Source organism: Peromyscus maniculatus, chromosome 3 (assembly GCF_049852395.1).
Source record: "Peromyscus maniculatus bairdii isolate BWxNUB_F1_BW_parent chromosome 3, HU_Pman_BW_mat_3.1, whole genome shotgun sequence".
NCBI lineage: Eukaryota > Metazoa > Chordata > Mammalia > Rodentia > Cricetidae > Peromyscus > Peromyscus maniculatus.
The window spans coordinates 60422410-60438477 of record NC_134854.1 but is presented as its reverse complement, the minus strand read 5'-3'; the positions used below and the strand labels follow the sequence as shown (position 1 = coordinate 60438477).

The following is a 16068-nucleotide window of genomic DNA, read 5'->3' as shown; positions in this document are numbered from 1 at the left end:
CCTGCCAGATAGAGGGAGTGGGAATTCTTATTCTCGGGTACTTTGTCTGATCTCTCACATGGCTGCATGCCCAGAAATGTGATGATGTTGTTGACAGCCTCTGTTGAGAAAGTTGATGTAACAGGTTACAAGAGTTCAACACGAGGGTCTGCCTCTGCTCCAGGACGTCCTAGGGGCTGCAGCTGCACAGAGGCTACTAGTCTAGACAATGGCTGATTTGGTCAGATGATGAAGACAAGTAGCTGGTTTTGAGTAGATGAATAAATTAAAACATACCCAACAGAAAGGAGTTCCTTTGGAACTGCATGTATGCTTCCTGGATTTTATAATGGCCCCAGGCAGCTCACTGGCAGCAAAACTCTTCTCACCTTCAAGGGTTTTTGTAGAGCTAAGGGCAAAGGTTTCTTCTTTCTCAAAGGCGTCTCCCACCTCTTCCCAGGCAGCAGCAAAGTTAGGTTTTAGTACCTTCTGAATATGGTCAGACACAGTCACTTCAAGATCTTCCAGCTAGTGGACAATAAGCAGGGGTCAGTAAATAAAAGTCCTTTTGAGTCTACAACAAAAATAGAAGGAACTGATCATTCATCATCATGTCTACAAACCATGCAAAGGGCCTGAAGGAAGTTCTTCCCCACTACTGTGGCCTGGGCGAGCCTGATGCTACAGATTCTAGTTCAGATGAGCAAGAGTCAAGTCAAAGTAGGTTGAGTGCCAATGGCCCTATGGTGCACAGTAGTCCTATTGCCACATTTGGAGCCCTAGTTGAGGCCATACAGCACCTTCTAAACCTGACACTCTAACCCTCCTTTCTGTCAAAACTTTTCAGTCCCTGACTTGCCAATATTAGAACCAAACAAACAAAAAGTTTTTGAAATTAATCCAAAACCTCCTTTATAAACAAACTCAATCACATTAAAAATGATGCAATTATCTTAGTGATCCCCATTAAAAGAGAAAAAAAAAGTGCATTTCTTTGCTTTAGTTATAAAGTGCTCCATTTAAATTCTGGAATGATACAATTCCATTACAGAGAGGGTTAGTCTAGGTCCCATGAGTTTTGTCAGATGTTTCCAGAAAAATGCTCTTGTGATTAGAAGTCATTCAATGTTGCAAAGGTACAGGGTCTGAGGGAAGACTCACCACATATTCATCATCATATCCATCTTCATCTGGAACTCCAGTGTTAGGGTCACAATCCCGGACTGTAAACTTCATGGTACAGCTAAAGGTGCCTGCAACTGGAGGGAAGAGAAGGTGAATGTACATGAGTGGATAGGACAAGCACATTTCCATCATTACTGAGGAAGCACCACCTTTGCTCAGCACTGTGTTCCACATTTCAAGTGTTAACATATGCATATCCTGTTCTAAGATAGAATTCCTGATGCAGCTTGCAAGCTGGTCAAAAAGTCAGTTTCACAAGTATGATTTGAAAACATTTCTGTGCTGTAGACTAGAAGAGTACACAGAAGAGATGATCTGAGCACATTGTTTTTGTGTTGATGTGAAGACACCAGGGGAGATATTTGGGGGGGGGAACTTTTTGTCATGCTGGTAAAAAGGGCCAATATTTTGGAAAACTGAAAGAGCCACTCGATGCTGTAGGACACAACAAAGCAAAAACTACTGACAGCAAAGCACACAGATCATCAGATTAACACTGACCAAGTACACAGTTGCAAGGCTGTCTTTAGATTGTGGATTTAGTGGATCCACAGAATACCAGAATAAACTCCTCCTAAGTCAACTTTCAACATGCAGTGAGTAGATGAAAGTGAGGTTTTACTATTGGTAAAGTCTGTTTCAAATTGAAAAAGCAAGTAGGCACTGTTCATTTTAGATGACTGACAGAATTAAGTAAGAAATGAGTAATAATAAATTGACACAATTTGGGAAAGTGAAAGAGAGAACTTGGCCAGCATGGATGGAGGAAGGGCCTCTATGGTCTAGTCAGGGGTCTGGAAAAGGCTTATGTGCACAAAATACTAGAAACTGGAGCATTAGAAAGCTGTTTTGGGGTATGAGCAAGAGAAGAAAGGAGACTCAAATGTAAGCATGAAATTATGGGCAATAAGAGGTATTTGTTCAGTCCGTCCATCCATCCATCCATCCATCCATCCATCCATCCATCCATCCATCCATCCATCCACTCACCCATCCACCCATCCCACTGACATTTAAGTAAAGGTATAAGGCAATGTAGTAGACACAAAAATGAGTTAGATATGACCTCTGTTTCCAAAGCCCATTGTCAAGGAGTTAAATTAGTGTGATTATATATACAATTAATCTATTCATGGCACTACAATTCAATGCCATAGATTCTTTAGTACAAATCTTAATAGAGTGCTATGTGAAGTTGCAGGATTAGGAGCCTGGGGATAGATTGAAGAGAGACAAAATGAATGGTAGAGTAGACCACAGACTGGGGCAGACTAGTTAGATTTGATGTAGAAGCCAAGAGAGAAGGCATTTAAAAGTATTGAGGATGTGACACTTAGGGATGGGTTGAGGAGGAATGTGTGAATGACACCTTTGTGGCACATTTTTTAATTAAATGATTTGGTTGATACAATGAGGACTTTCAGGGAACCTTCCAAGAGCTCCATTAAAAGCCAGGGTTAGTAATGCATCAGTAAAGCTAAAGAAGAGACAGACATTGGGAGACAAGAGGGCAGTGCAGAGGGACCCTTCCAGGGCAAGAGCAGAACTCCACTATCATAACGATTACAGCCTCATCAAACAGGAAAGGCAAAAACCAAAAGGAACAAAGAAAACAAAACCTGAAGACCTCTGTTAAAGAGGCTTAAAAAATGAAGCATATTTTATAAGGACTGGATAAAATGAGAGTCAACTGCTAAGGAGATAAGTATGAAAAGAATACAGAATTGGAAAAAAAATCAATGCTGGAAGCTAAATAGGGAGAGGGATGTACAGTTGGGCTGGGGACTGAGTGTGTAGTAAACACATGTCAGGGTGGAAAGTTGAAGTTAATCACTGAGGGGAAGACTGGTTAAAAAAAAAAAGAGGAGATACAGATCTGAAGAGATTCCTAGGTAGTTGAAGGAAAGGGTGTGCCACGAGAGCAAAAAGGAGAGGGTTAAAGGAACGGATCTGCAATAGGCTGCCTGGAATGATCCACAGAGTCTAGACTTAGCTGAGAACACAGTACACAGGAAGTTAAGGAGGATGAAGTGTTACCCGGTGGATGTAAAAAAGAAAGAAAAAAATGAGTGATGGAGATGGATGTTACTTAGCAGATAGTGCTGAATCCATGGGAGCACTACACACAGAACAGGAGGGATGCTAAAAACTAAGGCTATCTCTAGATTATCTCTAGATTAAAGGAGGAGCAACAGTACAGAATTATCAACATTAAAGTTAACCACAGATGTGAAAGAGCCAGCACTAAGGAACGACAGACATCAAATTAAAGTTAAGACTGTATTCGTGGGCCTCAAATCAGGAAGGAATGAAAATAAGAGGTAGACTGGAAGCAAAGGGAAGGAAAGCATGCCTCTTAGAGGGCCAACAAGCAGAGAAAGTGGAGACTAAAGATCTCAAATGCAAAGTCCTGTCAGAGCTCAATGTAAATCTACTTGGTCACATTTGGGCATTAGAGACCATGGCGAACAGTATGAGGAAGAAGGACCTGAACAGGAAGGGTTGGAGGGAAATTGGAGGATTTGGTTGTTATGGAAGGGAAAGTTTACCGATTAAGATGCCATAGTGCTGGTAGAAAGTGGCTGGTGACAACTTTATGGAGACACTAGGATTGCTTAGTGGAGGGTGTGGGCAGGTAGCTTGTGCTGAGAATAGACTGCTATTACAAGATGGAGAATGAGTAAAGATTATGAGGAAGCAAATATATCTCAAGAATTCTGCATCCATGTTGACTATAGTGCAGGTGGAAATGGAAAAGATGACAGATGCAGATTACTGCATAGTGCGCCATTAAAACTTCTGATATGCTTTGTGGATATTGGCTGACTCTGAGTGACATACTTAGGGAGCCTTGTATGAAAGGATCAGAGAAGACAGGTTGGATTCTGAAAAAAAAGTAAATAGTATTTTGAATGAAGGACAAAGTGAGTACAAAGGGTGGGTAGGGAAGGGCATTGTAGAGGGCCAAAATGGGGAATGCTGAAGAAAAATGACTGAGTTGAATTTGTAGGAGAGAAACTGTGTTATGCTAGATTGCAACCAAAGATGGAGAGAAGACTGTGGCTATGAAACAGTGTTATGAAGGAGTATCATCTGCTGGTTTCTCCTTGAATGGCATCTGAAGCCACCAATGTGACTCACAGACCTAAGGGTTGAGGAGTATAAATGGGATGGCTCTGAGCTATGGCCAATTGCAGGAACCTTCTCCAAGTCTGGACTAAACCATATTGTACTGACTACCATGGAGGAGGAGGAGGAGGAGGAGGAGGAGGAGGAGGAGGAGGAGGAGGAGGAGGAGGAGGAGGAGGAGGAGGAGGAGGAGGAGAGAGACTGGGAGTTATCTGAAGGAGAGTTAATGGTAGGAGCAGCATGGCAGATAGCATGGTAATGGTGGTCCCCAGAATGGAACCTGTGAGACTGAAATAATGAGGGTCTCAGGCTGGCTGTTGGATCTTAAAGCCAGACTTTCAAAAGTGGCATACATGTGTACTGGGAAAAGAGTGAGGGCATTAAATTAGGGGAGGCTTTGGTGGGTGTTTTCATTCAAAGGAACAGGAAGAGATGGACTAGGCTGGACCTTGATAAAATGACACCAGGAGAAGTCTCTGAGTAGTGTGTCCACAGAATGGATGAATAATATTGGGAGAGAGTGGCTGAAGATTATGATGGGAACCCAACTCAAAAGTAAAACTTCATTTTTATTTCCAAGGAGAAATGGGGGATGGACATACATATAATTAAGACATCGGAGTACAAATTGATACATGTGTGCCATGTAGAGTGCTGCACCAAAGTTCCTCTGCTGTACGAAGGGTTTTTGTTCTTGTTTCGGAAGAGGGGAGACATCTAGAGAGAGAACCTGGCTAGACAGCCTTGTTCAAGAGGAACACAGGTGGTTTCTACCAGAGGGCTGATCCTGTTTTAGGACAAGCCAGAGAGCGAGGAGGGAAGGAGTGGGAAAACAACAGGTGAAAATAAATTACGGCAGGCCCTGTCCAGGAGGAGAAACCCCTTATTTGGGTCCCAAGACATGAAGAAGAGAGGTTAATGCCTCTGAAACCTAGAGAATGATTCCGATGAGAGAGACCATGGAGCTGTAGCACAGTTTCCAGAACTAAACTCTGAACACAATGAGGAGTACATGCCCAGAAAAGAGAGCAGGAAGGAGTGCTTGATGCCCGGGTGTGAACTTGGTAACTTAAGGGCTCGGTGGAAGGGAAGGGAAGAGCAGTGTTTCTTAACTGTGTTCTAAGTATAGAGTCACAGCCCTACTGAACCTGAAATTCAGGTGGGCTCAGCAGATCAGATGAGGCATGCAGAATGTTTAAGATATGGTAGGGAGAGACAGGAAAGTTGGAGGCTGGATTGGCTGGGGACTGTTAAGGAATCTTGTAGAGCCAACTGAAGGTGAGAGAAGTGAGACACAATCAGGAGAACATATTTATGGGGTGGGTGTGCTTGAATGGCGATAAAGTAAGCCAACTGAGGTCGTTTAGAACACTAAGGTTCAGAGTGTCAAAAGCGACAGGCCACAAAGAGGAATGCAAATATTACTAGCTCTGTAGTACACAGTCTAAAAGTAGTTAGCATGTAAAGTTCTTGTATACACATGCACACGCGCACGTGCGCGCGCACACATCACCACCACCACCACCACCACCACCACCACCACCACCACCACCACCACCACCACGTGCTTAGGAAGCCTTGTACTAGTTAGTTACACTCAGATGCTAATGCTAATGATTCCCTTGTACATAAGCCTGCTTGGGGTAGTATAGTTTTTTTTTTTTTTTTTATGGCCATAGTATTTATCAGTAGGCTCATTTCCTATGATCAAGGACCGTAAAAAAAATGCTGTGAAATATTCCTGTCATCTTCCCAATAATATGGGCGAGATAACTCAAGAAACTCATCAGTTGGTAAGTAAATATTTCCAAAATATTTATTTATATTCTATGTATTTAGTATGTAAGGTATTACAACTTGTTACTTATGTTAAAAATATCACTGTTTCATCCTATAGTGTGAGTATGGGATCATTTTGTACTACATAAAAATGTGTCTCTTATTGAACACTGCATGTAAGATAATTGGACAACTGTTTTTAAACATGGTTTATATTGTAAAATAGTCTTAAAATTTTTCATTATCATTTTAATGGTGGTTTGAAAATGTGCTTTTTTTTCCCCCAAAAGGGAGCTGGATGAAGGCCTTTTCAAACTCAGAATGTATTGTATTACTATTAAAAGAGTATGTGTATGGGGGGGGGGCGCGGTTAATGATAATTGCTGGTATTTACAAAGCAGTTGAGTCAGGAAGAAGGTAGTTATTAAAGGAAGAAAGGGAAGGAGATCAAACGATAACTAAAAACAGGACATGAGAGGGAGGGGTAATGTTCAGGGAAGTGTATACAAAGGAAGGTACAGTTGATAGAAAAGTTAAGAATTAGGTTGTATGTGTGTGTATGTGTGTGTCCTAGGGGTGGTGGCGCACACCTTTAATCCCAGCACTCAGGAGGCAGAGGCAGGTGGATCTCTGAGTTTGAGGCCAGCCTGGGCTACAGAGAGAGTTCCAGGACAGCCAGGACTAAATAGAGAAACCCTGTCTCTAAAACCCAAACCAAACAAAGAATTTGGTTGTGTAGCCGTGAAACAAATCGAGTGGCAGGGATCCTGCTAAGGAGCGACCAGAGAACCAGAGCAACTGAGCACAGTCTAGGAAAATGGGAACTATGAAAACAGATTGAGGGATGATAAATTAGTCATCCCTAACACAGGCAGAATAGGAACAGGTAAAAAAGCAAGGGAAAGGCCATGTGAAGAGGACATGCTGGGAAAAAAAGTCTTGGCACTGTAATTACATCAAAAGGAATAGAATGTAGGTGGAAGCTAAGTATGTTATGGGTTTGATAATAGAGGGTTAGTTAGTGTCACAAGACCTTCAAGAGTGAGGTTAGCAACCAACAACAACCAAAGGGGGCAGCAGAATCAGAGTATGAGACAAGAAAAGGACCAGAGCACAAGAGACCAAGTACACTGACGGGAAAGAAGCAAGTAGGAGACAGTCATGTAGGGCAGGATGGAAAGGAGGGTGGAGTATAGTTAAGTCTATTCAAACAAGGGGCACTGGGGAAGTGAGCAAAGACACTGAATGAAGCTGGGGAAAGGAGCCCAGAGAACACAGGGGAAAGAGCATATCCATGCCATGATGACGACGACGACAACGACGACGACAATGACGACGACACCAGAAAGATGTTAGAAAGCAGTGATGGAAGGAGGTGGAAGGGGAGGTAAACTGAAAAATCCAAGGAAAAAACAGATACTGGACCTCTAAATTTTAAAGAGGGAAAAAAAAGTGGAAATGAGGAGTAAAATATCAATCATATAGTGCAGACTATGGTTAGAACATACTGCATGTGAATGGATGAACAGGGAAGGGAAGGAGGTGTCTCCAAAAGGAGGGTTCAGGGTCTATACAAGAAGGGAGGCACTGAGATGCTTGAGTGAGGACATCAAGCAGTCACCACCAGAAAGCTAGGGCATGGAATGGAAACCAAAGGCCAGGAAAGACAGGGGCCATCCACAGCAGTGATTCTTAACCAGGGGTGGGGGGGTGGGGGGTTCCACCCGAGGGGGGGGGCGGGCATGGCCCCCAGGTGGCCTATCAGAACATCAGAGGCAGAGCAGTGATCTGCTCACAAATACCAACAATAACACCATCCAGAAGGTGTTCTGATAGGCTACTGGGGGGCCATGCACCTCTGGGTGAGAATCACTGGTGGAGGGGATGGGATGGAGATGGCTACAGAGAAGGAAGGGTGAGCAGATGGAGCCTGTGAGTCCAGGCAGATGGAGGCATCAGATCATGACTGTCAGACTTGGGAGAAAAGGTGCTGTCAGTGCAGGGGGATGACAGTGAGCAGCTGGATGCAGTGCACAAGGAAGGTCTGAGGAAGGATGAGAGCTGTGTGAGGGTTTGCTGTCAGGGCCAGGGAGTGCAGTGCCAACACTGTGGTTCCTGCTGAGGACTGCGGTGGAGAAGTGAGTGAGGCTGAGATGGGTAGTGTTCAGTAATAATGAAAGTTGAGGCTTGTTATCCAGGGGGAAGCAGGGAAAGAGGAGAATGGAGCTCGTAACAAAATGGAGGTCAAGGAAGAAGTTGAGTGTTGATTGGGAAGAGAAGCAGGACCATCAGGTGGAGGAATTGTTGTTAGGATCAAGTTAGGGTAAGGGTAGAGGTTACTAGGTCAGGATGGGGTGGATTGTCTAGAGCAGAATACAAAAAATCAGAGAGGCAGATGTTCCCTGAGAGCTTTATCAGAGTGTGACTAAAAGGGTGTGAAAAGGAGCAAAACAGGTTACAGGGAGCTGTGGAGGTGGAGTTCTAGAAGGAACTCATAAGCCTGGGCCACCGAGAGTGATGGGCAGAGGGTGCAGACTTGGTACAATCAGTCTGACCCAGAGAGGACCAGACGTGGTGAAGGGCGGGTGTAGAGGGCAGGTGAGTGAAGGTGCAGGTTCAGAGGTCCACAGGATACAGCAGAGCATCGCAGGGGCATCTGAAGGAGCTGCAGACACTGACGGTGTGACAGAGCCGAAGAGAGTGCAGCGAGAGAAAGGGCCATCTGGGCCCAGGAGAGGGGAGAGGAGGTGAGGAGTTTGGCAAAAACGTGAGGGCATGGAAGAAGAGCTGCTTACTGGGTCCAAATGAGAAGTAGTGGAAGGAGCAAACAGCCAAGAGAGCAGAGCACAGAGAGCTAAGGGAAAGGTACCACAGCACACCAGAGAAGAGGGGAGACAGGAGTGAGCCAGGTGAGCCCAGCTGGGGAGGAAGAGAGTTTGGGTAGGAGAGCCAGAGCAGGAAGCAGAGACTGGGAAGGCCCCTAGAAAACTCTAGGACTACCATGGCAACGAAAGACATGGTGAGGTGACGACAGCTTCGAGGGGAAGCCCCAAAGGGAAGAAACAACTGTGTCTACTGCAGTAAAACTGAGACGCTAGGATGATTACAGGTGAGGTCAGAGAGCTCAAACAGCACACTCGAGACCAAGGTGAGCTTGCAGCGATGACTTTTAGGAAGGGAGCAGACAGGGAGGGAGAGACACTTGACTACAGTGTCACTGGAAGGTGGCAGGAGAAGTAAAGGAGATGCTGAAGTACAAGCACAGTCTTTCAGGAACCCACGGAGAGGGGGTGGGGAGAAGGATGGTGGGGATGGTGAGACAATGGTTAATTTGTACCCAAGTAGGAAGAAAACTATTAAAGCTGCCAGAGGAATGTAGCAGATAAGAGTATTTGTTAAGGAAAAGAGCTGATTGGAAAGGCAACACTTGGAAAGTACATAAGGGGCAGTAAGTGAGGAGTCTGCAGAGGTCAGCCTTGAACATGAGATGATTACGAAAGGATTGGTGGGCTCCAAAGTTCCCATATGGAAGTGTGTGCAGGTAACGGAGACAAGTCAGTATCAATGTCAAACCACAGGAGAAGAGCAGAGAAGGAAACCCGAAGCCTAGGCATTTGCAAAGCAGTAGACTTAGAGAATACGGCACAGAGAGCCACAGTGACTTCTGTTAGATCCTGAAAGTGAGGCAATGTTTGCAGTACTGGCAGGTAATCTCAGGAACATGGAGACGGACCCATGGACACCAAGTCCAGAATGTGGGTCAGGAGGTTGGTAAATGGTGCAGGAGCATCTGCTCATCAATGCTGAGTAGACATTTTGTAGGGTCAACTCAATCCATTCTTCCCCTCTGCAGGGTGGCTAGAAGTCTGTATTGGCTGACACAGAAGGCAAGGTGGGATGAGAAGTTGACAGTGGAACCCACGGGGCATTGTGGGTTTAGTATTGGGGGTAAAGAAGGTAGACAGATAACCGAGCAGGAAACCAGGCTCTAGGAGCAGAGGGCTTTGGGGCTGTGTGGGCTTCTATTCTGGGTCAGCTGATCCAAAGGGCAAGAGAGGACATGGAACAACAGGATGGCAAATAAAAATTACTTAAGAAGAGGGTCTTAAAAATCTAAGAATGGGTGTGTGAAGGTGGTATATCAAGGCCGGAAGGAGAAGCAAGGGAAACTGGACAGCCTATGATCAATGGAGGTTCTTTTAGGGGGAAATAATCTGATGAGAAGAAAGGAGGAAATAAAGAGGAGCTTTGTGGGAATGTATTTCATGGGATGGGAAGAAAGAGGCTGAACTATTAGTAGGGGAGAAGTGGGCAAAGACTACTGAGACACAGAAAAGGTTGGAATCAATGGATAAACTGGTAGTCAAAGTCCCTGAAGAGAAAGTGAGATAGGGAGAGGAGGGGAAGTGCTGGGCAGTGAGAATGGGTTAAAGAAATGAGTTGATTCTTAGGAAGAAATGAGGCGGGAATACAAAGAAGTAGATCACAGGAGTATGTCTAGATACAAGGCAGGGAGCTTTCTCTTGCCTACGAAAGAGAAGAAAGGCAGCAAGAACAGATGTGGGGAGATTTCTGATGAGGAAGAGAAAGAGAGGTAAGCTATGGAAGACAGATGGACATGAGGCACTAGGTGGACAGACAGACAGCACTGAGTATGGTTCAAGTGACAGGCTGGACCAAGGAGAAGGAAGTGGTTCCAAGGTTACAATGAAGGCAAGCACACAGAGGGGGATATAAGAGAGAGGAAGAGAGAGAGAGGGGGGAGATTAGATGGAGGGAGGGAGAAAGAGAGAGAACAGAAAAGGTGTAGAGAGTAAATGCTAGACAGAAATGTGAACACCATTGTCAAGGGTATAACATTTTGGCCAGGTTCTTGGGACCTAGTAGGAATTTAAGGATCTAGTAGGTGGGTGGATTTAAGGTGGGGTTTGGGATAGGCCCAGACTAGGCTAGCCTGGAAGGCAGGGTTGGGAGTAGTAATATATTGGAGGTGGAAGTGGGGATTGAGGACATAGGCTTAGAGATAACAATTTTCTACAAATGAGCTTGTAGATTCTATTTTGAGTGATGAGGACAATTAATGCAAGTTGAAGAAGTCTACTCTTCTTACAAAAAGAAGAAACTAGAGCAGCTTTAAGTACAGTGGGAAGGCGGGCAAAAGCAAGGGCCATTTTCACAGGAAACAAAGCAGTCTGCTCTGCAGAGGTTCCTTGTGTCTGCATAGAAAGAGGAGGGGAGGTTTAAGGAAAAAAAGATGCAAGTCCAGAGAGGACCAGGATGGAAGCAACAATACTGACATAAGGGTGGGAGAGTATGACGGGTGGGATAGGGCCTTCAAGAGAATAATTCTCATGTCATGTGTAAAGGGAGTAAACACAGAAAGGAAGGAGGTGGTTGGAAGAGAATGTAGGTCTAAATGAGAGGGGAAGCACTGAGATGCGTGAGTGAGGACATCAAATGGTCACCACCAGAAAGCTCTCAGCTCCATACAGAATGGGACAGCAAGGGCCAGGGAGGACAAGGGGCTATCCATAGCAGTGATTCTTAACCAGGGGTGGGGGGGTGGGGGGTTCCACCCGAGGGGCGGGTGGGCATGGCCCCCAGGTGGCCTATCAGAACATCAGAGGCAGAGCAGTGATCTGCTCACAAATACCAACAATAACACCATCCAGAAGATGTTCTGATAGGCTACTGGGGGGCCATGCACCCCTGGGTGAGAATCACTGGTGGAGGGGGGGGGTGGAGATGGCTACAGAGAAGGAAGGGTGAGCAGATGGAGCCTGTGAGTCCAGGCAGATGGAGGCATCAGATCATGACTGTCAGACTTGGGAGAAAAGGTGCTGTCAGTGCAGGGGGATGACAGTGAGCAGCTGGATGCAGTGCACAAGGAAGGTCTGAGGAAGGATGAGAGCTGTGTGAGGGTTTGCTGTCAGGGGCAGGGAGTGCAGTGCCAACACTGTGGTTCCTGCTGAGGACTGCGGTGGAGGAGTGAGTGAGGCTGATAGAGATGATGATGCATAGGGGTGATGGGGGAGTGTGTGGCTGGTTGTTCACGGAGAGGCAGGTAGGGAAACTCAGGGAAGGAAATGAATGCTAAAGGAGAAGGAGGAAAAGGAGTCATGGACTGGAGTGCCCAGGAGAAGCACTGTCAGCCCAGCAGCAGGTCAGAGTGGGGTGGGCACCTCTGTATGGATATGGGGTGACCTGTGTGGGAACAAGAATGAGGGCAGAAGACAAAAGCATGCATGGACAGGAACATAGTATAGAATGAAAGACCCAGTTTTCCTCGGCATGTTTTCAGAAGAATGTGAAAGGCAATGTGATATGTGTCACCTTGTGCCACAGATGTAGGATGCTGAGAGGATACCATAGTTCAGGCCATGAAGAGGCAAACTTTGAGTGCCTAGGTATGGGAGTATAATGGTACAGTAGGACTCTAGCTTAGTGAATGCAATCCAACACTGGGCACCAAGGGTAGCTCAGGAAGGGAGGACTCATGAAAATGTCTACTACATCAGCTAGAGGATTCCTAACAGCAGCACAAAGCATAGTGGCAAGATAGTTCTTAATTATGCACGAAAGAGAAAAGCAGGAGAAATGGTTACTCAGGGCCCAGAAGTAAGAGGTTAGAGGTTTTCAACCCAAGGGAGACCTGTGATAGCTAAGATGTTATTTGGCAAGAATGAGAAAGAACAAAATGAAGGAGCCCAGCAGGAAGGAAAGAAAAGGCATGTTGAGAGGGTTACAGAGGGCATTACATCTAGGAAGACATGGCCAAGACCATGGGCATGGGAATGGATAGGGAACATGCAGAAACTCTGTCTTAATGCAGGCAGAGTGCATAAGGAAGCCCAGGGAAGATAAAGACCATGGAAGAGAAGTGTGCAGCAGAGAAGCAGATGAGGCCAGAGCAGAAAGAGGGAGGAGTGGTCATGGTACTTTATCCCTGATGTGCAGAAGTGAGGAAAGGTGGAGGGAAAGGATCCAGGTATGTCACTGCCTTTAATAAATAGAGAGAACTTTAGAGGTGAATTTGGACAGCTGATGGATTCAGTCCTGCTGGCTAGGGACACAGAGGCTGACAATAGTGGCAACAGTGAGGACAGGTCAACAGCTGAGCAGATAGCAAGGGAAAAGAGTCCTGAGTCCATGGGTTGGCGGGGAGGTGGCAGAAGAAGTAAGGCTGGATGCTGATGGGGAAGTGGGGGGTTTCTGGAAAACGATAGTAGAGAGAGGCATAGGGGAACACCATGTAAGATTTAAATTCATGTTCAGGGCAGAAAGAGAGACTGCAGTTGGCTGCCATGGGAAAGTGCCCAGTGGGAGTCAAGTCAAGGAGCTGATAGGAAAAGAGAAGAGAAGTCAATCCAGGAGAAAATGGAAAGATCTTGTGTGGTGGTTTTGGCTAAAGCAAATGAGCCACTGTACAAAAGGGGAAGTCTGGATGTAAAGCTCTCCAAATGGGGGCACTGGCAAACTCAGGGGTCAGTCTGGTAGGATGGAGAATCAGTGTCAAGTCTTAGGAGAAGAGAAGTGAAACAAACTCCAAGGGTTTGCAGAATGGGGCCCTTAGGAAAAGGTAAAGGAAAGGGTCAAAGCGACTTGGCTTAATTAGAGGGAACCAAATGACATGCACTTTATGACAGTTCCTGGACAGATGGCACTGGAAGACAACCTCAGGGACATGGGAATGGACTCAAGTGGAAAGAATTGAGCATGTGGGTAGATAGAGGATACATGTCAATGGTGGAGGCACAGCTGGGCACCAATGCGGAACAGCCACTCCGCAGTGACCACTAAATCTGCGTGTGCTTCCACCGTTCAAGACTGGCTGCAGGAGAGGTGTGCTGTGTAACAGAGACTGCAGGGACAAGGGGTTAGTGGGGCCTTGATGCAGGGGGTCTTGTAGGTTTAGTTTTAGAAGGCAAAGAAAGTAGGTAACAATATTTTTACAGGATGCAGCAAGGCCCTAGGGGTTTGAGGCTTAGGAGTTCAGGGGCTGGGTTTTTGTTATTTGTTTTATTTTTTATCAAGAGATAAAGAAGAGAAACAGGATGAAGACTGGTATGTGTATAAACAATGTGTATAAACAGTAGGACTTCAAAACTGAGTGAGTGTTAGTCTTATAATGTAGTGGGCCCAAAGGAGAAAAAGAAAACAAGAGTGACTTAGACTATAGGACTGATAGTGAGAAGGCAACTGTCACAGATGGTGGTGCAGTCCCACTTGTTGGGAAAGGATCCTGGTACATTAGAAACAACAGAGGAAGGGAAGCTTCAAAGGAAGCAGTGTGCAGACTTTTGAGGAACCCAGTGGCTCTAATGGAAAGACAGCTCCCCACCCCAATCCAAATCATTGCAGTGATAAAGCAAAGGCAGCCTAAGTGTGTCTTGAAGCCAGAATTAATGGACTATCCAGATGAGTGACAGCTGTTGGCTGCAGAAAAGAAGGTAATAGGGAGAGGATGGAAAGAGGCTGAGAAGGGTCCAGGAAGACTCCAATGGAGAACAGAGCAGGGGAGGGGATGAGGCGGCAGACACTAGGTAGCTGAGAGAAGTACAAGCCCCAGAGAAGTGGGAGGATGAATTCTGTAATGCAGGTGGTAAAAGAGGAACAGGTAAGAAAGAGAAAGATGGTTGGGCGGTGGTGGCATACACCTTTAATCCCAGCACTCAGGAGGCAGAGCCAGGCAGATCTCTGTGAGTTCGAGGCCAGCCTGGTCTACAGAGTTCCAGGACAGGCACCAATACTACACGGAGAAATCCTGTCTTGGAGAGAGAGGGAGGGAGGGAGAGAGAGAGAGAGAGAGAGAGAGAGAGAGAGAGAGAGAGAGAGAGAGAGAGAGAGACAGAGACAGAGACAGAGACAGAGACAGAGACAGAGACACAGAGAGAGACAGAGAGAGAGAAATGTGACCACAGGACAATAATGCAGTCACAGTATGGCAGGCAGGTATGGAAGACAAATGGTGCAAAAGGCACCCAGGGAAGATGGAGAGCAAGAGTCAGGTGGAAGGGAGACAGGCTAGGCAACAATAGGCTAGGAAGCAAGAAGGAAGGTGCCAGGGTGGGTGTGAAGGCCCTTGGAGGACTTAGCTAGCCTTCAAGGCTGGGCATGGGGAAGGGAGGGTAGAAAATGTGCTCTTAAAGCCTTGAGTGTGCTTGGCTAGTGCAACTTTTGGCCAGGCTCTGTAACAGACTGGTTAGGGATAGGTGGCTGGCAGGAAAGTTTGGGTGGTGAGGGTGAGGTTTATTTGGGGATTAGCTAGATTGGCTAGGAAGGGGAAATGAGAATAGTGGGCTGAACATAGGGAGATGAGAGGGTTAGGTTGAGAAGGTACAAGCCAGGATTCAGGTATTGAGCTTCTAGCCCGTAGAGACTCCACCTTGAGTACAGAGGTTGATAAACAGAGGCTGAGATTGAGTTGAGTTTACTACAAGACAGAGCAAGTACAGCAGGGAGCAGGTGGGAAGGAGAGCAATGGTAAAGTGCTATCTGTAGCAAGAGGACAGACACTGACAGCAGTGACGCTCTGTCCAGACTCTCTGTGTGTTGTCAAGAAGAAGGATCACAAGTGGGGAGGGATAATAAGCAAATCTAAGGACCAGGTTAAAGTAAAAACTAGTATCAGAATGCCTGAAAGTCATATTTGGTGGGAGTTATGAGGAATGAGGAGGAATAGGTTTCTTTAAAGAGCTCTCTTATACAAACTAGGCTCCGAGCACATTGTGTGTGAAAGAGGAAACAGAGAGAAAGGAGGTGATTCTAGTTATTGAGTGTTGGTCTGTATGACATGGGGAAAGCACTGAGATGCGTGAGTGAGGACATCAAATGGTCACCACCAGAAAGCTCTTAGCTCCATATAGAATGGGACAGCAGGGGCCAGGGAGGACAAGGGGCCATCCATAGCAGTGATTCTTAACCAGGGGTGGGGGGGTGGGGGGTTCTACCCGAGGGGGGGGGCGGGCATGGCCCCAAGTGGCCTATCAGAACATC

The 16068-nt window shown here is 46.1% G+C and overlaps 1 protein-coding gene across 2 annotated transcripts in view; it reads right to left on the bottom strand.

The window, feature by feature from the left end:
- Positions 1-16068, bottom strand: part of Copg2 (coat protein complex I subunit gamma 2) — a 135763-nt gene that overhangs the window by 964 nt on the left and 118731 nt on the right. For both annotated transcript variants that reach the window (XM_042272992.2, XM_006979420.4), the window contains 3 exons: positions 1141-1238; positions 369-507; positions 2-100 (listed from right to left, as the gene is read on the bottom strand). In XM_042272992.2, the coding sequence (XP_042128926.1) occupies positions 2-100; positions 369-507; positions 1141-1238 (336 nt within the window). The remainder of the gene's footprint in view (position 1; positions 101-368; positions 508-1140; positions 1239-16068) is intronic.